The sequence below is a fragment of the Homarus americanus genome, unplaced genomic scaffold (assembly GCF_018991925.1).
Source record: "Homarus americanus isolate GMGI-L3 unplaced genomic scaffold, GMGI_Hamer_2.0 scaffold43550, whole genome shotgun sequence".
NCBI lineage: Eukaryota > Metazoa > Arthropoda > Malacostraca > Decapoda > Nephropidae > Homarus > Homarus americanus.
In genome coordinates, this window is record NW_024757148.1 from 252,117 (window position 1) to 277,500 (window position 25,384).

Genomic DNA, 25,384 nt, shown 5'->3' on the forward strand with positions numbered 1-25,384 from the left:
AGTACCATGACTGTAACCTTCAGAGTACAATAACTTTAACCTCTTGAGTACCACAATGACATTAACCCCTTGAGTACTGTGGCATTAACCCCTTGAGTACAATGATTCTCCGAGTACTTAGTGTTTGAACCCTTTGAGTACATACTCGGCGTAACTCGGCGTACTGATTGCGTCATCACACACCCGAGTGAGGGGAAGCACCCGGGCTGGACGTGAGGGGAAATGATTACAAATTCTGGGAGGGGAGAGGGAGTGAGGGGAGAGGGGAAGTGTTTTGGGGTGGAGGGGTAATGTAAGGTACCGGGTGGGTGAGGGAGAGTGGGTGGAGGCAGGAGGGAGGGAGAGGAGGGCGGCCGGGTCAAGGCTCTGACGTCATAAGCAAACCTCAAGAGCGCCAGCTAGACTCACTCCCTCTCTCTCTCTATCTCTCGCTCTCTCTCTCTCTCTCTCTCTCTCTCTTTCAGCACAATTTTGTTCCTTTTATGCAAGAATTAAAAAGAAATAATAATATAAGTAATAAACGAAACAGAATAAGATGATAAAGAAATAATTAAGAAAATTGGACGTAGAAATATATAAGACAAAGGTGATTAAGGTAGAAAAAGAGATAAGATAAAGTAAAGGAATTAGATAATGGTTAATCTTTAGTGTCTAGTGGGAAGACCTCTTTCTCCCTCCTCCCCCACCCTCTTCTCCCATCTTCCCTGTCAGTTCACTTCCTCTCACGATCCCTCTCTCCTCACCCTCCTCTCCCTCCCCCTATATTCCTCTCATCTCCCACCTGTTTCTAGATTTTGCTTTCTCTCTTCTCTCTCTCTCTCTCTCTCTCTCTCTCTCTCTCTCTCTCTCTCTCTCTTCTCTTCTTCTCTCTCTCTCCAGTAGGCCAGGTTAGGTCGGCCAGGTAATCGAGGAACGAGGGGGTCGAACCCAGGTAACCAGAAAGCCAGATTCCCCAAAGACCCTCTAAGTCATATTCTCCCTCGTAACTGTGACCTCGCTACAGTCTCAGTACAATAATGACGCCATCTTGGTTTTTATGTTCGTGTATGGTGGTGCTAAGGAGTTTTATTTTATTTTTTTATGAGGGAAAAATTTTGTTTATTGTCGTAATTTTAAGTAAGTGTCGTAGTTACGGTTAGTTACGTTCTTACATCAGTAGTTAGGAAGGAAATTTATCGTAGTGACGTTTGAGAATCCATCTTTTTTTTGTCGTAACTTAAGCGAGACAGTTAAATACGTTCGAAAAAATAGCAATTAAGTGATAGAACGATCTTACTATTGACTGAGAATCTTTGTGTCGTATCTTAAGTTAGTCAGATACTCTCTTACGACACTGGCCAAGGGAAAAATCCTTATGTCTTACGGGAATTTAGGGCCGGGGGGGAGGGAGGGTGGTGTTGTGGGGCCGGGGGGGGGGAGGGGGGTGTTGTGAGGTAGTAACTTTGAGGATGAACTTTGTATATGTGGGGAAGGGAAGGGGAGGGGGGAGTGTCCTAAGGGGAAGTCTTAACAAGTTGTGGATTTTAAAGGAGGGAAGTGGTGAAGTTGTTGAGATGGAGTTGGAAGAGTAAGGGGGAAGGAAGAGTAAGGAGGAGGAGGAAGATGAATAGGAGGAGGTGGAGGAAGGAGTCTTATCAGGAACAATGGAGGAGGAAACTAATTCTGTGGGTCATAACTCTGGGGTCATAACTCTTGGGGTCTTAACTCTGGGGGTCATAACTCTTGGGTCTAACTCTGGGTCATAGCTCTAGGGGTTCATAACTCTTGGGGTCTTAATTCTGGGGGTCATAACTCTGGGGTCTAACTCTGGGGGTCATAACCTTGGGGCCTAACTCTGGGGTCATAACTCTTGGATCTTAACCTGGGGTCATAACTCTGGGGGTCATAACTCTGGGGTCTTAACTCTGGGGTCATCATAACCTGGGGTCATAACTCTGGGGGTTATAACCTGGGTCATAACTCTGGGGTCATAACCTGGGGGTCATAACTCTTGGGGTCTTAACTCTGGTGGTCATAACTCTGGGGTCATAACTCTTGGGGTCTTAACTCTGGGGTCATAACCCAAGGGGTCATAACACTAGGGGTCATAACTCTTGGGGGTCTTAACTCTGGGGTCATAACCTAGGGGTCATAACTCTGGGGTCATAACTCTGGGGGTCTTAACTCTGGGGGTCATAACCTGGGGGTCATAACCTAGGGTCATAACTCTGGGGGTCATAACTCTGGGGGCTAGCCTAGGGGTCTTAACCTGGGGGTCATAACCTTGGGGGTCTTAACTCGGGGTCATAGCTCTAAGGGGTCATAACTCTAGGGGTCATAACTTGGGGGTCTTAACTCTGGGGGTCATATTTCTGGTGGTCATAACTCTGGGGGTCATAACCTTGGGGGTCTTAACTCTGGGGGTCATAGCTCTAAGGGGTCATAACCTTAGGGGTCATAACTTGGGGTCTTAACCTCAGGTCATAATTCTGGTGGTCATAACTCTGGGGGTCATAACCTTGGGGTCTTAACTCTGGGGGTCATAGCTCTAAGGGGTCATAACTCTAGGGGTCATAACTTGGGGGTCTTAACCTGGGGGTCATAATTCTGGTGGTCATAACTCTGGGGTCATAACTCTTGGGGGTCTTAACTTGGGGTCATAACTCTAAGGGGTCATAACCTAGGGGTCATAACTTGGGGGTCTTTAACCTGGGGTCATAACTCTGGGGGTCATAACCTGGGGGTCATAACTCTGGGGGTCATAACCTTGGGGTCTTAACTCTGGGGGTCTTAACTGGGGATAACTCTAGGGGTCTAACCCTGGGGGTCTTAACTCTGGGGGTCATAACTCTTGGGGGTCTACCTGGGGTCATAACTGGGGTCATAACTCTGGGGGTCATAACTCTGGGGTCATAACCTTGGGGGTCTTAACTCTGGGGTCATAACTGGGGGTCATAACTCTGGGGGTCTTAACTCTGGGGGTCTTAACTCTGGGGGTCATAACTCTGGGGGTCATAACTCTAGGGTCATAACTCTGGGGACATAACTCTGGGGTCTTAACTATGGGGGTCTTAACTTTGGGGGACATAACCGGGGGTCTTAACCTGGGGGTCTTAACTCTGTGGGTCATAACTCTGGGGACATAACTCTGGGGGTCTTAACTCTGGGGTCTTAACTTTGGGTCTTAACTTTGGGGACATAACTCTGGGGGTCTTAACTCTGGGGGTCTTAACTCGGGGTCTTAACTCTGTGGGTCATAACTCTGGGGTCATAACTCTGGGGGTCTTGAAGCTCGGACCGTTATCTTAGAAAACTGTACCCTGCACGAGCTCTCTCTCTCTCTCTCTCTCTCTCTCTCTCTCTCTTCTCACCCCTTCTACCTCCTCACCTCTACATGCAGTATGGGGGTAAATATTGATTTGCATTTATCCGTCCGTTCATCCGTCATTCCCACGCCAAAAAAAAAAATAATAATAATATCCAACTTAACTTTTTTCACTTTCATTGTTTCCTTTTAATGTACCTGTGATGAAATAATAATAATAATAATAATAGTAATAGTATGTAGTATTAATCAGTATGTTGTAATACTTGTAATATTAGTGTGCTACAATATATAAGTGTGTGGCTAGTATCCTCTTTACGTATGTGATGACTCGTGGTGTCCGTGTGTGTGTCCTGTAGGGCATATTTATGAGGGAAACATGCTGCAAACTTGTAACGTTTTATGCTCCGCCCACCCATCCCTCTCTCTTCTTTCTCTCTACTTTTCTTTGGTTTTTCGTCGTCTTTCTTCACATTATTTCTTGTATTTTCTTAATAAAAATCTAAAAAAAAATTCTAAACATTTGACATTTGAGTTGTATCCATTTGTGTTTATTTCATGAATTTATTAATATTTACTAAACTTGTCTTCTACTCTCATAAGCATCGTATCCATTTTGGTTATTTTAATAAGTTATATAATTGTAATCGTCAAAAACTTTCTTAGAATTAAATCATTTATAATTATTTTATTCATAGGTAATGTGAAACCTTTGTTATTTGAATTGAATCGTATCTTGTTTATCTTAATTTCAGTCGCGTCCGATCAATAAGACATAAAAGTGAGCATCGATTGCTGATGACGTCACAAAGGTCATAAATATCCCAGGAGGTACAACCCCCCGAGTTTGGTCATATACACTTAATGCAAAGGGGAAGGATATTACATTGTCTGACGGAGGCCCTCAGGGAGCATAACACAGGAGGAAATTGTTTGTTGGGAGACGCGGGGTGACGGCGGCGCTTGGCAAGAATATAATAAAGTAAACGGGATTTATATCTGGAGGCGTGGGAAAGTAACCGCCCATGCTGTTTCGTTTTCTAGGAGAGTCAGGGACCAACTGTTGTCTATCCTGGGTTTTGAGACGCTCGGTCAAGCCAGCTGTGATTGGTGACACAAAGGGAGATCACATGTAAATAATTTTTGACTGTAATGATATAATTATTATTGTTTTTTTGGGGGGGGTTATAAAGTTTGTTTTAAAGGTAAGATAGTGTTTCTGTTTACTACGTCGGTGGGAGGGGGTACGTTAGACAATTTAATATTTGATGTCATTAAAGGTTACCCTGTATTCACACACACACAGAACACACACACATTGTTATAATAACCAGTGCGTTGTGATTTTGAGTGTTATTATACATTATTTAAAAGAACAACACTACGCAATGAAGTTTAATTAAGAACCGCGATCTGTTGTATTTTAAAGAATATATTTTACTTTTTTTTTCAACTCTTTCCAGGGGTCATACATATAATACCATTGTGGGGAGGTGGTATTTACATGTCTTTTATATAACACGGATATAAGGTGAGTGAGGGGGGATGGGTCAATATGTCTTATACCCGGGTGGTGTTGGAGGGCTGTGTGCAAGAGTGAGTGTGTAGGTTGATGGGGGAGAGGACGTGGGAGATGGAGGGAGAGGAGTGTGTGTGGGGGAGGAATCATCACGTCTTTAGGGGTGAGGAGGAAGAGGTCACGAAGGGAGATACTGCCCTCCTTTTCCTCCCCCACCTTCTTCTTCTTCCTTCTTCCTTCTTCCCTCCTCCTCCCTCTCTTTTCCCTCCCTCCCTCCTTCTCCCTCCTCCTCTCTTCCCTCCTCCTCCTCTCCCTCTTCCTTCCTCCTCCCTCTTCCTCTCCTTCCCTCCCTCTTCCCTCCTCCTCCCCTCCTCCTCCTCCCTCTTCCTCCTCCTCCTGCTCTCTTCCTCCTCCTCCTCCTCTGATAATGAACACAGGTTCTTGTGATGATGGCAATTGTTACTCAGTTACTGGCACCTATTATCTCACTTCATGGTGCTGTTATTGCTGTCTGCTGTTATTGCTGTGTTGTTGTCTGATGTGTGTTGCTGTTATTGCTGTCTGCTGTTATTGTTGTGTTGTTGTCTGATGTGTGTTGCTGTTATTGCTGTCTGCTGTTATTGTTGTGTTGTGTACTGCTGTTATTGCTGTCTTGTGTGTTGCTGTCATGCTGTTATTGCTGTATTGTCTGCTGTTATTGTTGTCGTGTTGTCTGCTGTTATTGCTGCCTCCTGCTGGTGTTGCATTGTCTTGTGTGTTGGTGGTGTTGATGTAAACACTGATTTATTTATTGTTGTTAGTCGACGCCTCTCTCTCTCTCTCTCTCTCTCTCTCTCTCTCTCTCTCTCTCTGTGGGTGTGTTCTGTGTGTGTCTATGTTCGTGTGTGTGTGTGTGTGTGTTTTATCTCATATATCCCGTTAATTAAGTGGTAATAAGTGAATGCATCATGATCACAATAGTCACAGTGTAATACCGACGCCATCTTTATTATCCCAGGTCATCTTATAAGAAACATTTTAACCTCACCAGATAAGAAATTTTTTTTTTACCTTACGATATTTTTAAGATGATATTTTTTGTCTTAAGTCGGGAAATAATTATGTTGTATTACTATTAAGGTAATAATTTAAGTTACGACCTTGTGGGAATTTAATCCGGGGTTTAATATGCGTCTAAGATATTATTTATAAACCTTACGAGGAATAAGATAATTGTTTAGTGGTTGATTCATAGAAGATCGTAGGGTGACTGTTACTCTTAACTGAAGATTGAAGACTGTAGTTAACTGTATGACGTTTGGTTAGGTTAGGTTAGGTTACGTTTGGATTAAATTAGGTTAGGTAGTTTATATTTAGGTTAGATTAGATTTGGTTAGGTTATATTTGGTTAGTTTAGGTTCTATTGGGTTAGATTAGGTTTGGGTTAAATTAGGGTAGGTTAGATTAGATTTGGTTAGGTTATATTTGGTTAGGTTAGCATTAGGATTGTTATTTTTAAGATTATATAACCTGAGGGGGGCTAATATTCATGTGATCAAAATTTCCATCGTAGGAACCCGTATGAAGGCAGTAGCTGGTGTGTGTCTGTGTGTCTGTGTGTGTGTGTGTGTGTGTGTGTGTGTCTGTGTGTGTGTGTGTGTGTGTGTGTGTGTGTGTCTGTGTGTCTGTGTCTGTGTGTCGTGTGTGTGTGTGTGTGTGTGTGTGTGTGTGTGTGTGTGTGTGTGTTTCTGTGTGTCTGTGTGTGTGTCTGTGTGTGTGTGTGTCTGTGTGTGTGTGTCTGTGTGTGTGTGTGTCTGTGTGTGTATGTGTGTGTCTGTCTGTGTGTGTGTGTGTGTCTGTGTGTGTGTCTGTGTGTCTGTGTGTGTGTGTGTCTGTGTCGTGTGTGTGTGTGTGTGTTTGGGACAGCAAAACTCTTGTCAGTTGATTGGTGGAAGAGAAAAGAATGATTAGAGAGAGAGAGAGAGAGAGAGAGAGAGAGAGAGAGAATTATAAATAACTTAGTAATAGCTAATTAATTAAACAATAGATATATTTACAGATAGTTTAATTAATGGCTCAATTATTCCACAAACAATAAATAAATAAATAAATAAGAATATAAATAAACGAATAAGGATGTTATAGATATCAGAAAATAGTAAAAATACATACAAATATACATACAAGATATACATACGATAAATACATAAGAAAGATACATATACGTGTTGAAAATACATACAGCAATATGTACAGGTATGATCAAAGGTTCCTATTTTTTTGGTGACATCTGGCAACACTGCTGTGGGGGTGGGGGTGGGGTGGGGGCGGTCGTGTGGGTGAGGATAGATTGGTGGGGGTTCTAACGTCTATTTATCCAGATTTTCCGTCACGTTGTCAGGATTTTTATATTTTCCTGAGGTGATGTATTATGTAAATCATTATTACCACCTATAAACCAATCACATCAGATGTTACCAATTGTCGAGGTGAATTTTACCTGTATTTGAATGTATAATAAATAAACGTAATGTATGTATAAATATAAGCAGATAATTTATAATATATACACGTAATAAAATCATATAAATCAATAGTTTTGTTAAGTCTGTTGTAAATATATTAGCTTTTAAAATATTTAAAATTGGCAACTCAGCACTCACAACTGTGTACATTATGACGTCACTCGGAAGCCATCTTTAAAATTTTGCCCGCCAGACTTCGGTGGAACTCGTCAGGGTGGCAGAAAAAACCGCCAAGAGTGTGATAAACTCTTGGTGTTGAGAGCCTCTTGCGCTACACACCCTAGTCCTGTTGCTCTGAGAGTCGTGGGGGTTAAATTTGTTTTTAACTGGGGATTTAAGAGTTATAATTGGATACTTGGGGATTTAAAGAGCTGTAAATGGCTACATGAGTATTTACACCTTTTACTTATTTACCTGGGGATTTAAGAGTTATTATTAGTTACCTGGGGATTTAAGAGTTATTATTAGTTACCTGGGGATATAAGAGTTATAATTACCAACTTTAGCAGGATTTAAGAGCTATAATTACGTACCCAGGGGTTAAGCGTTATAATTGGCTACCTAGCGATGTAGGCGGGATAATTGGCTACCTGGGGATTGGCGAGTTATGATTGGCTGCCATGATATTTTAGCGTCATAATAGTCCACCTGGGGGTACGAATATATGTGGCAAGAATGAGGGCTGGGCTATATACCTGCAGGTCGGCGTCATGAGGGAGGCACGCGCCGCCCACCTCCCCGCCTTGGCTATATTCGTCACTACCCAGTCGAGGAGACGATATGCCCTACCTGAACTAACGACGAACATAAAACTCCCATATATAAATTTCTAACAAATTCTTAAGTCTATTTAATTCTAATGTCAAAATCTAATGCTGGTTACGTTGATTTTGAGGCATTTTCTCCTCTTAGATGTTGGGTTTTTATAGCCAAGTTGGTTAAGGAGGTGAGGACGTATTTTGGCGGCTTGGCGATTTTTCTTCTCTGATTGGTTGGATTTAGTCACGTGACCTGGGCGGTGTTGCCATCACGACAGCTTGTTATTATATGCTATTTTACGCCTCAGGGCTTCTCTTCTCTTCTCGTAAAATTGGCTGAATCTCTCTCTCTCTCTTTTCTCTCTCTCTCTCATACTGCAAATTCTTGTTTACCTCCTTGCTCCATCCACCATATCTCAGTTCAGTTCTGGTCACCGTATTACAGAATGGATATAGAATCCTTGGAAAGAATTCAGAGGAGAATGACAAGACTAATCCCGGGCATTAGGAACCTTGAGTATAGAGACAGGTTAAAGCATCTTAATTTGCACTCCCTTAAGAGACGTAGAGCGAGGGGCGACCTGTTAAAGGTGTATAAGTGGAAGGCAGGGCTAAACAAAGGGGACATTACTAAGGTACTCAAACTATCCAACCAGGAGCGAACTCATAACAATGGTTTTAAATTAGACGAATTTAGATTTAGGCGTGAAATAGGTAAACATTGGTTTGGAAACAGAGTAGTGGATGAATGGAACAAGTTACCAAATATCATCATTAACTCGAATACGCTGAACTGCTTCAAACATAGGTTGGATGCTCATATGAGCAATAGGGGTTGGGTGTAAACGGGACTGCCCAGTATGGGCCAATAGGCCCGCTGCAGTTTCCTCCATTCTTATGTTCTTATGTTCTTATGTACCCTCCCTGTTATGTCTTCCCTTCGTACTCAACGAATATGCAGACAGACAGGACAAACAGTTGAAGATATAAGACAGACACGTGATAAATTTGCAAACAGACAGACAGACAGAAAGACAGACACAGTTGATGACTTAACAAACACAACCAGACAGTGAAACATTGTGACAGTTAGGCAAGACAAAACAGACAGACAGACAGTGAGACAAGACAGACAGCCAGACAGCTTACAATGGTAAGTCGGTCAATAGACATAAACTCGTGTCGCCAGTAACGTGAGACGAGGAATCCGGTCAGTGAGTCAGTCAGTAAATGAGTCTAAGTCATTTTTGAGTCATTGGGTCAGTCAGTGAATCAAGAGAGGCAATATGTCTAAAAAAACTAAATCAGTGAATCAGTGAGTCAGGGGATTGATGAGTCATTGGGTTTGTATCAGTGAGTAATTGAATCAATGGGTCAGTGAATCAATGAATCAGTGGGTCAGTAAATCAATGCATCAGTGGGCCGGTGAATCAATGAATCAGTGGGCCGGTGAATCAATGAATCAGTGGGCCAGTGAATCAATGAATTAGTGTGTCAGTAGTGGTTGCATGTAGGTCAGTCAATACCTGTGTACATACCTGCATGAAACTGAGAAGTGAGCAGGTGAGGAGTGAGGTGTGAGGTGGTGAGAGGTGAGGAGTGAGGAGTGAGGTGGTGAGAGAAGGTGAGGAGTGAGAGATGATCCAAGACGAAATAATAAAAATAAATAATAATAATAATGATGATGACACTATTAAAATATAATAAAAATAATAGAAACGAAAAAGGTAAAAACCGATGTAAAAAAATACAATTAATAAAACCAGAAAATATTAAAATAAAAATCCTGTGTTAAAAAAATCAAATAAAAAACAATATAAATTTAAGACGAATAAAATGTATGACCGCTCCTATTTATTTACTTATTTATTTATTTATTTATTTATTTATTTATTTATTTATTGCTTCCTTCGTTTCTTTTGAGTTTCATTACGGTTTTTTATACACGGGAAACTAATGTATATTATGCAGTCTGTTGTTGTTGTCATATTACCCACTCCAAGAACCTACCCCCTCCTTCTCTCGATGTTAACCATTAATCATGACAAGAAGATGACTGGACAATCTCTTCTTTCAAGTCGAATTAATTTTTACGTCATTCGCGAGATGAAGAGATTTAACTTCTTTGTAGAGAGAGAGAGAGAGAGAGAGAGAGAGAACGAACAGGGACATTAGACATTGGATCACTGCCCACACCCACTGACTTGACTTACCATCTTAATATAAATTGGCATAAACTGGTAGCATTATTTTAATATCAGCTCCTGATGTGACAGATTTGGTTCAACTTTACACGTTTATAAGAGTGTGGGAACCATGGAGGTGGGAACCCGCCTTTGTGTGACAGCTGATCGTGTTGATATTAGCGGTGTGGACGCCCTGCAGTAAGGTGATGGAGAAGATAAAAAAGATGACTATCACCTTAGCGCGGCGTTGGCAACACTACAAGACGGCTCTGACGTCATTATGTTGACCTGAGACGGGCGGGTGTGTTGACGGGAGTATTTTATTTTATTTTTATTTGATATTTATTTTTTATAATATATCGATAATATTTTAGAGTATTTTATTATTTATTTTAGGTTTTAGATAATAATATTTTATAGTAATTGTTGAGAGATATCAAAATACTCGTTCTGCTGGACTCCAAGACGTTAAAGTTGCCAGCTTCTTTTTTCTTCGCGTGAATTATTGTATTTATTTAAGCTATATATACTTAAGAAAAAGGTTAATATATTCTGGTACTGATTTACATATTTAAGTTAATGAGGTAGTGAGAAATTATGCTAGTCATGGAGTCGGTAAATATAGAAATGAAATGAACATACTTGGCAATGGTGGCAACATGGCTCTGACGTCATGAACGCCTCCCCACAGTCCTCTGGTAGAAAAGTTGACCATCCACGTGTGTGTGTGTGTGTGTCCTCAGTCTCGGTCTCCATTGTCTCTTGGTCTCGTAGTAATCTCGCGGCGGTCCTGTGTGTCTTATGGTCTCATGGGAGTCGCCTTTGATCTCTCTCTGTGTTGGTATTGTCCCTCACACCAACTGTCTCTTGAAGATCTCGCGAGACGTCTGCCGTAATGCACACACACACACACGCACACACACACACACACACACACACATATTTGTAGAGACTTTACCATAAATAGATAACTAAGATGCATGGTGTTATAGAAGTGATTTTGTGGTATTTACCGTAACTTGATTAGGCTTACGTGAAGATTAGGCACCCCAGATTTATTTTTTCACCTTTAGATTAACCTAACCTAACCTGAAACAACTAAACCTAACCTAACTCTCTTGATAGCATTAGGGTTTTTAATCAAGTAAAATAAGCTGGGGTGCCTAATCTTCACGTGATCCCCTTAATTTGTTTACCTCCTAACTGGTGCTAAGTGAACGTATCTAGTTACAAAAGTCTTACGAATAATTTCAGTTTATTTTATTATTTATTTATGTATGTATTTATTTATTTAGTGTAGCTTTGTGAAGTAAATAATAAGTTCTTACATAATTCAGCCCGTGAGCGCGCGGGCTGAAGCAGGCTGCCGTGTTGACGTTCGCCAGTTCAAGTCGGATCTTGTAGGCGGATTCATATAGGGAACAGCTTTTGATACTCACGAACCTGCGGATTATACAAGGGATTATTATTGTTATTATTTATTATTATTGTTGCTGTTATTATTGGTTATTATTATTATTATTATTATTGTTATTATTATTATTATTATTATTATTATTATTATTATTATTGTTATTATTATTGTTATTATTATTATTATTGTTATTATTTATTGTTATTGTTGCTGTTATTATTATTATTATTATTATTATTATTGAAGTTTTGAAAAAGAAAGAGATGAGAGAATGGTAAAGGATAAGAAGGGAGGAAGCAGATGAAGAGAAGAGTTGAGGAAGGAGGAGTAGGTGGGAAGGAGGGAGGGGACGAGGTGTAGGAGGGAGGGAGGAGATGAGGGGAGGTGGGATGGGAGAAGAGGGGAGGTGGGAGGGAGGAGGAGAATGTGGGAAAGAGGGAGGAGAAGTAGGGAAAGTAGGAGGGAGGGAGAAGGTGGAGGGACTAATTGGATATAGAAGATTGACGGCTGACTATACAGCTTCTGGTCTCTCTATCTATCGCTCTCTTTCTCCATCTATCTATCTATCATACTTCCAGAGAACGACGAGGAGTAAGAGAGAGAGAGGAAAATAAGAGAGGGGCAGGCGGAGAGAATGAGAAGAGAGAGAGAGAGAGAGGTGAGAGAGAGAGAGAGAGAGAGAGAGAAAGAGAGAGAGAGAGAGAGTTAATACTGTACACCCACACATAGTTACATCCCAATTTGCTCTACATAATTAATTTTCGAAGTAAAATATTTCAGCGTAAATTGAAGATGTGTGTGTGTGTGTGTGCGCATCACCTCTTCTCTGTACATGTACGTTTGTGTGTACACTTTACCCCTACATCATAGACACACAGCTGTAAACACAAACGTACAAATGGATTATTTTTTCCCCAGTATTATATTTCGGAAAAAACAACAGCCCAGTTCATCCTAGAGAAAATACGTATTATTTTCTTCATTATTGTCCCTTGCTATAAACCACTCTAGTTCATCCTAGAGATAGTAAGCGAATGTCTTTCCCAGTATTATCTTGATCACTTTTGTAGTTCATCTTAGAAATAATATTAATTGTTTTCCCCAGTTCTATCTCAGTCGTTCATAGTCCATCCTAGAAATAGTAAGATATTTTTTTCCCAGTATTATCTCGATCTGTCTTAGTTTATCCTAGATGTGAATGAACCACAACTACGGGTGCCAAGGTCGTAGGTGTTATCTTAAAGCTCAGTACAGGTAAAGATAACACGGTGGTGGTAGTTGTGGTAGTAGTGGTGATGGTGGTAGCACAAGAGATATGACCCCGTAGTAACAGATAAAACCACCTCCACTACTACAACTACTACTACTAACATCTACAACAATTATAGCTACAAAAATATATCAGTAATAGATATCTACAACAATTTCAGCAAGAACAACAACAACAACCGCAATTTCAATTACAGGAGCATCGATAACAACAACAACAACGACTACAACAAAAGCATCACTTCCTAATAACAACTAACCAACCAATTCCACACAGTCATCATCTTCCCAACTACTAACAACAACAATTACAACTACCAACAACTCGCGACAAAAACAATACTAAAACATCCATCATCAACATCAGCGGCAAAAACAAAAACAACAACAATCCATCTATCACCTCAACCAACCAACCAACCACCACTACCACCATCGTCAACAACAAAAACAATTCCAAAGAGAGACTCAACCAGGTCATGTTGTGAGTGTGAGCCGGACGACTGATAGCTGAGGGTAGGTCATGGTGGGAAAAATAATATATCCGTGTCGAGTTACAGAGATTTTTCATTCCATTTTTATTCATTATTCTTTTTTGTATTTTTCTATATTTTTATGGTGTTTTTATGATTATATAATTATTTGAGGGTTGTATGTAATTTTGTATTTTTATTTTGTTTATATTCGCTTTTATGTAAGGTGGAAATAGTAAGAGAAATTGTTTACCTGATCTTTTCACCCAAGTTCCATGTTGTTTCCTTAACTATATAATTACACTAGTTTTTTTTTTACCGTTGTTTGTAAATATTTAGTGGCTATAATTCATTTATAAGTTAAGTAGGAAAATAAGAGCGTGAGAAAGAATAAAACTTCTGACTCCATTTCGTTCTGGTCACACTGCGGCGGCAACCTGGGAGAGACCCCACCCCAAGCATTGTGATGACATTAATCTCTGAAGCTTGATAACTGCTGTGGATAAAATAATAAAGATAATCTAATAAAAATAACAATGTGATTATCAGCACTTAATTATAAATGACAAAAACTAATAACATTGTCACGGAAGGGGAGGCATCATCAAACCTCGGAGTGTCTACCAAGGTCAGTGCGTTTGACAGGTCCTGATTATCGGCCTGGGGGAGAGGGTCGTGGTGACGTCACATCCACCTCTGACGTCATCAATGTTTACATATACGTCACGTGGCTCTGGTGCAGTGTCTTGACAACAAAGGGAAATCTTATTATCATCTGTGGTCGAGCGGATTTGAGTGTGATGACAAGGTGTGGTGAATGAGGTTGGTATATCTTTTAAAATTAGTTCCGAGATTTAGTTTATTATCCATTTGTATGTTTATTGAGATTAATCTTATTATCGTCTCTCTTATCTAATTTCTCAATTTACACCTAACTTTCTCTTCCTCCCTTCCTTCCTCCCTCACTTCTACCCACCATTCATTATCTCCTCTCCCTTCCCCTCCCGTCCCCTTTCCTCGAACCCTACACCCCACCCTCTCCCCTTCCCTGCCTTTCTCTCTTTCCTCCCCTCCCCTTTCCTCCCCCTCCCCTTACCTCCCTAATCACTAGATGGACCACTGGCGACCATGATATGTCCCCCAGCAAGACACTGAAGACCCCAGGGTGCCCTAACGCTGATGGCTGCCTATTACCCAACCTCCCTAAGGGCCTTGTCTCCCCCTCCCCCTCCCCACACCTCTCCACCAGCCATCCACCACCCTGGCTCCTCACTCTCCTCCCCCCTCCTTTCCCCCACCACCACCATTCCTCCACTACTAGCCACTACGCCCCTTTCCTTCCAATCTTCCTCCCCCTCTCTCAATCTCTATCCTTTCGATCCTATCCCAGATATTGTTTTAGGGAGAGAGAGAGAGAGAGAGAGAGAGAGTTTCTGCTGCTGTTAATGTTTCCCTTTGGTATTTTTGCTGTGTTAGTGCTGTTATCTCTCTCTCTCTCTCTCTCTCTCTCCCTTGGTCTTGCTGTTATTATTGTGAGTGTTGGTCTGTTGATACAGTCGTGTACCTCAGCTGTTATCATCGCTGCTGGGTGGGGGTGGGGGGGTAGTAGGTGGTAGGTCAGAGGTGAGAAGCAGAGAGGAGGGGAAGGAGGGAGAGGGAGTGTGTGAGAGAGGGGAGGAGTGTGAGAGAGGGGGAGGGAGTGTGAGGGGGGGGAAAAGTGTTCTGAGAGGGATGTAATGCAAGGAAAGGATAAAGATGAAATAAAAGAATGAATAGAAAAGTAAAAGAAGAGAAAGGAATTCGAAGAAGATTAGAAGGAGAAGCAGGAGAGAAAAGATAGGACTGATAAAGGTGGACAGGAGGAGGAGGAGGAGGAGGGAGGGGAGAGAAGAGGAGAAGGCAGGAGAGAGAAAGAGGAGGGGAGGGAAGAAGAAGAAGAGAGAAAAAGGAGCAGGAAGAAATAGAGAATGAGATTAATGAAAAAAAGAGAGAAAGGTAGAGAGGAATAAAGAAAGAAGGAAAGACGAGAAAGAAAGTGGGAAGAAAGGAAGAGGGAAAGACTGAGATATAAAGAAAGAAAGAAAGAGGGGAATTTCGAGAGACTACTGAAACATTTATGGTGTGTTTCCCTCCTGGTAATTGTTCTTCGGTTTGTGACGGTCTTGTGTGACGGGAGTCTTGTTTGTGACGGTCTTGTGACGGGGTCTTGTTTGTGACGGTCTTGTGTGACGGGGTCTTGTTTGTGACGGGGTCTTGTTTGTGACGGGGTCTTGTTTGTGACGGCTGTGTGACGGTCTGTTTGTGACGCTGTGTGACGGGGGTCTTGTTTGTGACGGCTGTGTGACGGGGTCTTGTTTGACGGCTGTGTGACGGGGTCTTGTTTGTGACGGCTTGTTTGTGACGGGGTCTTGTTTGTGACGGGGTCTTGTTTGACGGGGGTCTTGTTTGTGACGGCTGTGTGACGGGGGTCTTGTTTGTGACGGCTGTGACGGGGTCTTGTTTGTGACGGCTGTGTGACGGGGTCTTGTTTGTGACGGCTGTGTGACGGGGGTCTTGTTTGTGACGGCTGTGTGACGGGGGTCTTGTTTGTGACGGCTGTGACGGGGTCTTGTTTGTGACGGCTGTGTGACGGGGGTCTTGTTTTAGACGGCTGTGTGACGGTGGTCTTGTTTGTGACGGTTGTGTGACGGTCTTGTTTGTGACGGCTGTGTGACGGGGTTTTGTTTGTGACGGTGTGTGACGGGGTCTTGTTTGTGACGGTTGTGTGACGGGGGTCTTGTTTGAGACGGCTGTGTGACGGTGGTCTTGTTTGTGACGGCTGTGTGACGGTGGTCTTGTTTGTGACGGCTGTGTGACGGGGGTCTTGTTTAGACGGTTGTGTGACGGGGTCTTGTTTGTGACGGTCTTGTGTGACGGGGTCTTGTTTGTGACGGCTGTGGGGTCTTGTTTGACTTGTGTGACGGGGGTCTTGTTTGTGACGGCTGTGTGACGGGGGTCTTGTTTGTGACGGCTGTGTGGGGTCTTGTTTGTGACGGCTGGTGACGGGGTCTTGTTTGTGACGGCTGTGTGACGGGGGTCTTGTTTGACTTGTGTGACGGGGGTCTTGTTTGTGACGGCTGTGTGACGGGGGTCTTGTTTGTGACGGTTGTGTGACGGGGTCTTGTTTGGACGGCTGTGACGGGGGTCTTGTTTGTGACGGCTGTGTGACGGTGGTCTTGTTTGTGACGGCTGTGTGACGGGGTCTTGTTTGTGACGGCTGTGTGACGGGGTCTTGTTTGTGACGGTCTGTGTGACGGGGGTCTTGTTTGTGACGGCTGTGTGACGGGGTCTTGTTTGTGACGGTTGTGTGACGGGGGTCTTGTTTGTGACGGCTGTGGGGGTCTTGTTTGTGACGGCGGCGTTTGACTGTGTGACGGGGTCTTGTTTGTGACGGCTGTGTGACGGGGGTCTTGTTTAGACGGCTGTGTGACGGGGTCTTGTTTGTGACGGCTGTGTGACGGGGGTCTTGTTTAGACGGCTGTGTGACGGGGTCTTGTTTGTGACGGTCTGTGTGACGGGGGTCTTGTTTTGGACGGCTGTGTGACGGGGGTCTTGTTTTTGACGCTGTGTGACGGGGTCTTGTTTGTGACTGCTGTGTGACGGGGTCTTGTTGACTGCTGTGTGACGGGGTCTTGTTTGGACGGCTGTGTGACGGGGTCTGTTTTGTGACGGTTGTGACGGGGTCTTGTTTTGTGACGGTCTGTGGACGGGGGCCTGTTTGTGACGGCTGTGTGACGGGGGTCTTGTTTGTATTTGTCTTGTGTGACGGGGTCTTGTTTGTGACGGCTGTGTGACGGGGTCTTGTTTGTGACGGTTGTGTGACGGGGTCTTGTTTGTGACGGCTGTGTGACGGGGTCTTGTTTGTGACGGCTGTGTGACGGTGGTCTTGTTTGTGACGGCTGTGTGACGGGGGTCTGTTTGTGACGGCTGTGTGACGGGGTCTTGTTTGTGACGGTCTTGTGTGACGGGGGTCTTGTTTGTGACTTGCTGTGTGACGGGGGTCTTGTTTGTGACGGCTGTGTGACGGTGGTCTTGTTTGTGACGGTCTTGTGACGGGGTCTTGTTTGTGACGGCTGTGTGACGGGGGTCTTGTTTGTGACGGCTGTGTGACGGGGGTCTTGTTTGTGACTGCTGTGTGACGGGGTCTTGTTTGTGACGGTGTGTGACGGGGTCTTGTTTGTGACTTGCTGTGTGACGGGGTCTTGTTTTGTGACGCTGTGTGACGGGGGGTCTTGTTTGTGACGGCTGTGTGACGGGGTCTTGTTTAGACGGCTGTGTGACGGGGGTCTTGTTTGTGACGGCTGTGTGACGGGGGTCTTGTTTTGTGACGGCTGTGTGACGGGGGTCTTGTTTGTGACGGCTGTGTGACGGGGGTCTTGTTTTTGACGGCTGTTTGACGGGGGTCTTGTTTGTGACGGCTGTTTGACGATCTTTGTGTATGTCCTCCCCTTTTACAGCTGGTAGCACCCCCACCCCTACATCAGCTGATTCTCCTGTGTTTTTCTCAACAGTTGGCTGAGTTAGTTAGAGCCTCTCTCTCTTCATTCCTTTATCTCAAAAGTTAGTTCACTATAGAGAATCCCTCCCCTGTCTCTACCTCTATCAACAGCATCACCCAACCACTCTCTCTCTCTCTCCCCAATAAATTCTTCCCTCATCTCTTGTGTCTCTCTCCTGCAGGTGGCCATCAAGATCATCGACAAGTCACAACTAGACGCCACCAACCTGCAGAAGGTCCACAGGGAGGTGAAAGTACTTAAAAGTCTCGACCATCCACACATCATCAAGCTCTACCAGGTGGGTTCTCTCTGGGGGTGTCTAGGGGTGTGGTTGGGGTGTCTAGGGGTGTGGTTGAGAGTGTTTTAGGGTGTCTGGGGGTGTTTAGAGGTGTGGCTGGGGTATATAGTGTGGCTGGGGGTGTGGCTGTTACCTGAAATGTGATGTGAAAGGGTTACGAACTTAATTAATTTCTATATAATTTTATCTATGAGATGAAAGTCTTAACAAAAGTATATAGACTTTTTATTTTTGTTATTTTTTACCTATTGATCAAAATTATAAATAAATAAAATATATAAAAATTTTCTTCCTATGATGGACATGAAAGCTAGGGTAGAGCATACATGGTAACAGCAGTAGTAGTTTGACCTTTGACCTTTAGCTACAAGGTCAGCAGAATAGATCAGTGACCGAGATATGACCTGGTGTGATTTTTTTGTGGTGATTTATATTTGTGATTTATGATTGTCCAAAAATTGTTACAATAAAAGATGCAAAATAATTGGTGATTTCGGTTTAGGATGTCAAAATGTCTCTAAATCCAGGTCTTATTTGTCTCTCAGGTGGACATTTTTATCTCCAAGCAGGTGATTTAGAGATGTAATTAAGAGATATTTAATACAGGTAATTCAGTGATGCAATTGAGGTATGTTTTGAGATTTTGATATAGGTAATGAGAGAGATAATTGAGAGACTTTTAACACAGGTAGAGAGACAATTAAGAGTCTTTTAATACAGGTACTATGAGAGATAATTGAGAGACTTTTAACACAGGTAGAGAGACAATTAAGAGTCTTTTAATACAGGTACTATGAGAGATAATTGAGAGACTCTTAATACAGGTAGAGAGATAATTAAGAGTCTTTTAATACAGGTTCTATGAGAGATAATTGAGAGACTTAACACAGGTAGAGAGACAATTAAGAGTCTTTTAATACAGGTACTATGAGAGATAATTGAGAGACTTTTAACACAGGTAGAGAGACAATTAAGAGTCTTTTAATACAGGTACTATGAGAGATAATTGAGAGACTTTTAACACAGGTAGAGAGATAATTAAGAGTCTTTTAATACAGGTACTATGAGAGATAATTGAGAGACACTTAACACAGGTAGAGAGACAATTAAGAGTCTTTTAATATAGCTAATTTATAGGTGTAATTAAGAGACATTTTTTACATTTTAATACAGTTACAGAGATTTTCAACACAGGTGAAGTGAGAGACAATTAATTAAAGACTCACTCATCTCTCTACACAGGTCATGGAGTCTAAGAATATGATCTACCTTGTCTCCGAATACGCCAGCAACGGGGAGATGTTTGGTGAGTATCTCTCTTATCTCTGCCCCGCCCCCCCCCCTCCTCTCTCTCTCTCTCTCTCTCTCTCTCCACTCCTTATCTTCATTAATAGGTATTTAGACATCTTACTCCGGTAGTATTATTGTTGTTAGTATTGTGTGTGTCTGTGTCTGTGTGTCTGTGTGTGTCTGTGTGTGTGTCTGTGTGTGTGTGTGTCTGTCTGTCTGTGTGTGTGTGTGTGTGTGTGTGTGTCTGTCTGTATCTGATTCTCTCTTGTGTATTTTTCTATGGATCTATTTATGTATGTATGGTGTGTATGTATGTATGTCTCTGTCTGTCTCCCTGTGTATATGTATGTATCTGTATATTTATTTATGTCTCTCTCTCTCTCTCTCTCTCTCTCTCTCTCTCTCTCTCCTCTCTCTCTCTCTCTCTCTCTCTCTCTCTCTCTCTCTCTCTCTCTCTCTCTTAAGAATTGTGGGATTATGAGCATTTGTTTATTTGTATGGAGAGGTGAGAAGAGAAAATCCTCTCCCCAACCTGACCTCTATATAGCGCTTCACTAATTCCGGGTGCCAGAAAATAGTTTCCCCCACCTCCTATAATGGCGACCACGTGGATGGCAACACCGTTTTCTCAGATGCCAGCGAACGATAACCTTAACCACATCACTTGAAGATTAGACACCTCTACAGTACATTATTTCACCTGTTGATTAACCACCATAACGTAAACTTAACCTAACCTAACCCCTCCAGGTATTATTTAAGCGGTTAATCTTCAGGTGAAATAAGCTGGGGGTGTCTAATCTTCAGATGATGACTTTAAACCTTTCGAAATTACGCTAAATAAGCCTTTTTCGTGTATTTAATTACATAAATAGGTATTAAAGTGATCAAGTAGGATATTTACCATGAATAATTAAGGTACTTTGATTCTATGTGGATTATTATGGCGTCAAATGATAGGAATTATATATTGTTGGGTAATAATCGACCACGTGGATGGCAACAGTGACGCGTGAGATGCCGCCTGCCAGGTGTATGATAACCTGAGTGCTATAAATACGATAACTTGAGCCTTTACGATTAGACATTCTCTTATCTCTTATGATAATTATACCGTTCCTGAGGTATAATAGTTCACGTGCATGATTAAACTCAGTGCTATGTTTAGGACGCCTTGGTTTGAGTACCATGTCTTTGTAGGAGTACCATAATGTTTGAGTACCATGCCATAATTTGAGTACCATAACTGCCATAGCTCATTACCACACTCCTAGTTTCATAACGATAACTTAAGCCTTATGAGTACGAGAATTTTCCTGAGTCACTTGGTGTAAGCCCTTGAGTACGATAATTTAACCTTTTTAAATGTTAAATACTTAGCCCTCCAAGTAGAAGTATTTAACATTCAAGAACTTGTAATATTTATGAATATAAGACTAACGTTATATATATATATATATATATATATATATATATATATATATATATATATATATATATATATATATATATATATATATATATATATGTATATATATATATAATTTAATACTAAATGCCAAATGTACGATAATTTAATAATAATTAATGCCAAATGTACGATAATTTAATAATAATTAATGCCAAACGTACGACAATTTACTATATTGAGTTACTTTATATAAATTCCAGAAGTACGATAATGAAACTTTTTTAATAAGACTTACTGTAAGTCCATTATATACAAACTTTGTGTTGTTCATGAAGCTCTGGGGGTGTTATTAGTCTTGATATTGTTGTTATTATTGCTGTTATTATTAGTGTTATTGTTGTTTTTATTATTTTTTTTATTTATATGTTCATCTTATGTTTATTATGAATTCATTGACATAATATCTGAGAGTAATTCATTATTTCTTTTTATTTATTTACACACACACACACACACACACACACACACACACACACACACACACACACACCTTTGTAACATTTCTATGGTACATGAACATACAGTATTTACAGTATGCCGAATTTCAGCTCTGTCTTGAGAACTGTAGCCGTGAAGAGCGATCAACCACGCAAACAAACGAACAGACACTGCATTATATATTAGTAAAGTTATTCATTGATTATTCACTTGCTGTCGTGTATGTCAATAATTTTGCACAGAGCAGTTTTATGTTTTTATGATACTGTTTGACTGCGCTATTTTTCAAGTATTTTTGTCCAGTTGTAATTTTGCGTACTACTTCACCTCTGTAATTATGTGTACGTGAGTTTGTTGGCTCAGTTTATGTGGGTGGGGGAGGGTAGGAGGGAGGGTGTGGTGATGGTGGGAGGGTGGGGGATGGTAGGAGGGGGGTGGGGATGGTGGGGTGGGGAGGGTAGGTGGGGGGGGTGGACAAGGAACACACACACATCTGCCCAAGTGGCTGATGAGTTGCCACATTGTCAATTTCCCCCGCCTTGTTATCTCGTTTGGAAAACCCTACAGCCTGCACTAGTTTCCCATCTATTTTCGGCCACTGCATGACGCGCAAGTTACAAAATTTTAGTTTTTTATCTTCCTACGTTGCAAATACATCCTTCATGCTATTTGTGGGTGTTATCATTTACATATGAATGTAAACGCCGCGCGCGAGATATGTGACAACTGGCAACTGAGAGTGACGTCGGTGATGACGTCAGAGGCGGAGCCAAGATAGAAGCCCGCCACGCTGAGAAACTGACATTTAAATATGTATCAAGTTATTCTCCGGCGTTAAGGTGTTCGTGGCCAGCTTGTTGTGCCGATATAGACACACCCAAGACAACACAACTTGCAATATTAACAACATCACGAGTACAGGAAATTAAAGGAAGGTTCTGGAATAGATGTGGTTCTGGGGAGGCCATAGCTTGACTGTTATTGATAAGTGAAGCAGTTCTCCGGTCCACACATAGTTGTAAACACTGTGTGGTCCATGGAAATTATGATGAGCCTCTGTAACTCATTACTAGAGGCAGTAATGTAATATTTCTTGTTTAGAGGAAGTCGTGAATTATAGCTGGTTATGGGAGGTGTAATTATGGTTGTGTTAGTTTTATAAAAACAAAAGTAAAACTATTATTATTATTATTATTATTATTATCTTCATCATCATCATCATCATCATAATACACACTTTCGAAAACTACAAATATATTTTCAGTCAATACATTTTACAAATTATAGAGATAAATAACTACTTCTTGGTCGATAATTTCTAAGTTAGATTATATTACACTCGAGTTATAGGTAGTTACAAGTGATCGCGGACACCTTCGTGCCCAGTGAAAGTTTGAGCGCTGGTGCTTGGCTAGCGTACAGCGAATGAGGGTGCGCCAAGTCCGTAGACTTGCATGGTTTGTTCCACTCCACGATTTTTCCACCAAGTTTGATGAAAAACGATTGTGCCGTTTCGGCTGCCCAGAACACACACACGCCTTGTCCTGTAGTACAGTACAGTATATTAGATTCAAGAAAAAATCTAACTATTAGGAAAATGTCTTGAAATTAACTATTTTTGACAATTAGGACACAAATAATCATACACACACATAAACGTGTAGATAATCATTTACGCACACAGTTGACAGATATAGACAAATATTACAGATAAAACTCAGTTCTGTGTGTGTGTGTGTGTGTGCGCGCGTATTTCCGAGTGTTTATAAATAGCCTTCAAAGTCACTCTTAGCCACATAATACACATATGGTTTCAGATCTCTAAAAAGAAACTCACATATATGGCTTCACACCGCCCACACATGGACAGGTTTTGAACACTGCCGCCCGTTCGAATTCCCACTTCCCCCTTCCCCCCCTCCCCCCGTCCCACAAACACAACTAAGGTTTCGTAAACTATTATTATTATTATTATTATTATTATTATTATTATTATTATTTGGACGGTATATATGGTGTGTATATTTGGGACGGTATGCATGTTTTGCCCTGTCTGTTCAACCAGGACATGAAGCCACTTGCACACACCTGTCTAATTATATAAATATTCACCCTACCCTCATACCCACTCCCCTCTTACCCCCTACCCCTACCCACATCCGTCTAATCTTAGCTGGGTATTTCTGAACCCACAGTGACGGGGTGGCGACGCGTTCCTGATACACCCGCTGTTTTTCCACCCATCTACACCCACCTGGAACTATATATAGAACTCACCTACACCCACCTATACTGTGACTCACCTACACCCACCTATACTGTGACTCACCTACACCCACCTATACTGTGACTCACCTACACCCACCTATACTGTGACTCACCTACACCCACCTATACTGTGACTCACCTACACCCACCTATACTGTGACTCACCTACACCCACCTATACTGTGACTCACCTACACCCACCTATACTGTGACTCACCTACACCCACCTATACTGTGACTCACCCACCCCACCTAAGCTCACCCCACCTGTGACCCCTACACACCTATACTGCTGGCTCACCTACACCCACCAAAGCTAGCTCACCTACACCCCTGCTACTGCCCAGCTCACCTACACCCACCTGCAGCTCACCTACACCCCACCTATACTGTGACCCCACCTACACACCTATGCCTGTGACTCACCTACACCCACCTAGCTGTGACTCACCTACACCCACCTATACTGTGACTCACCTACACCCACCTATACTGTGACTCCTACACCCACCTATGCTCACCTACACCCCCTATACTGTGACTCACACACACCTACACCCCACCTATACTGTGAGCTCACCACCACCTATGCACAGCAGCTCACCTACACCCCACCTGCTGTGACTCACCTACACCCCACCTATACTGTAACTCACACCACTCCTAAGCTATGGCAGCTCACCTACCCCCACCTAGCTGTGACTCCACCTACACCCACCCCTAAGCTGTGACTCACCTACACCCTCCTAAGCTTGCTGACTCCCTACACCCCACCTAAGCTGCTTGACTCACACCTACACCCCTGGCTGCTGAACTCACCTACACCACCTAGCTGTGACTCACCCTACACCCACCTATACTGTAGCTCACCTACACCACCTATACTGTGACTCACCTACACCCTCCTAAGCTGTGACTCACCTACGCCCACCTAAGCTGTGACTCACCTACACCCACCTATACTGTGAGTCACCTACACCCACCTATACTGTGACCCACCTACACCCACCTATACTGTGACTCGCCTACACCCACCTAAGCTGTGACTCACCTACACCCACCTATACTGTGACTCACCTACACCTTACAGTTACTCGTTATAGATATATCGCCTAGCACATATCCTAGCAGCAATAGATAAAGCCTAGCAACTAGCTATATCTCTTAACAACTAGGTATAACCCCTAGGAACTAGTTAACCCCTAGCTACTAATTATCGCTTAGCAACTAGTTATATCGCCTAGCAACTAGTTAAAACACTTAGCAACCAACCTAGCAACTAAAGTTAATGCCTAGCAACCTACCTAGCAGCTAGTTATAACGCTTAGCAACTAGATACAATACCTAGCAACTATATGAATTGCTTAACAGTCTAGAAACGGTCCTGAGTGTTTTTAACGAAATTCAAATATAACGGTTACTAACGGTTTTTAATAATTTTTAAGCTACATATCTATTCGCAACGGTTTATAACGGTCACTAACGGTTATTAACGGTCATCGATTTTGACATATTTTCCCCCAGCAACCTTACCGTGTGCTTGTCATGTACCCTTGTCGCCCTGAGGTTAACGGTCGGTGATGTCAGGTTAATGCCGGAATGAATTGAAACTGATCGATAGATGGATAGATTCATCAATAGATAGATTTATTTG

General features: G+C 42.3%; 1 protein-coding gene across 1 annotated transcript in view; it reads left to right on the forward strand.

The window, feature by feature from the left end:
- The window catches only part of LOC121857392 (serine/threonine-protein kinase SIK1-like), a 117,602-nt gene that overhangs the window by 48,125 nt on the left and 44,093 nt on the right, over positions 1-25,384 (forward strand). The window contains exons 2-3 of the mRNA XM_042353422.1: positions 18,147-18,263; positions 19,506-19,569. Of these exons, the coding sequence (XP_042209356.1) occupies positions 18,147-18,263; positions 19,506-19,569 (181 nt within the window). The remainder of the gene's footprint in view (positions 1-18,146; positions 18,264-19,505; positions 19,570-25,384) is intronic.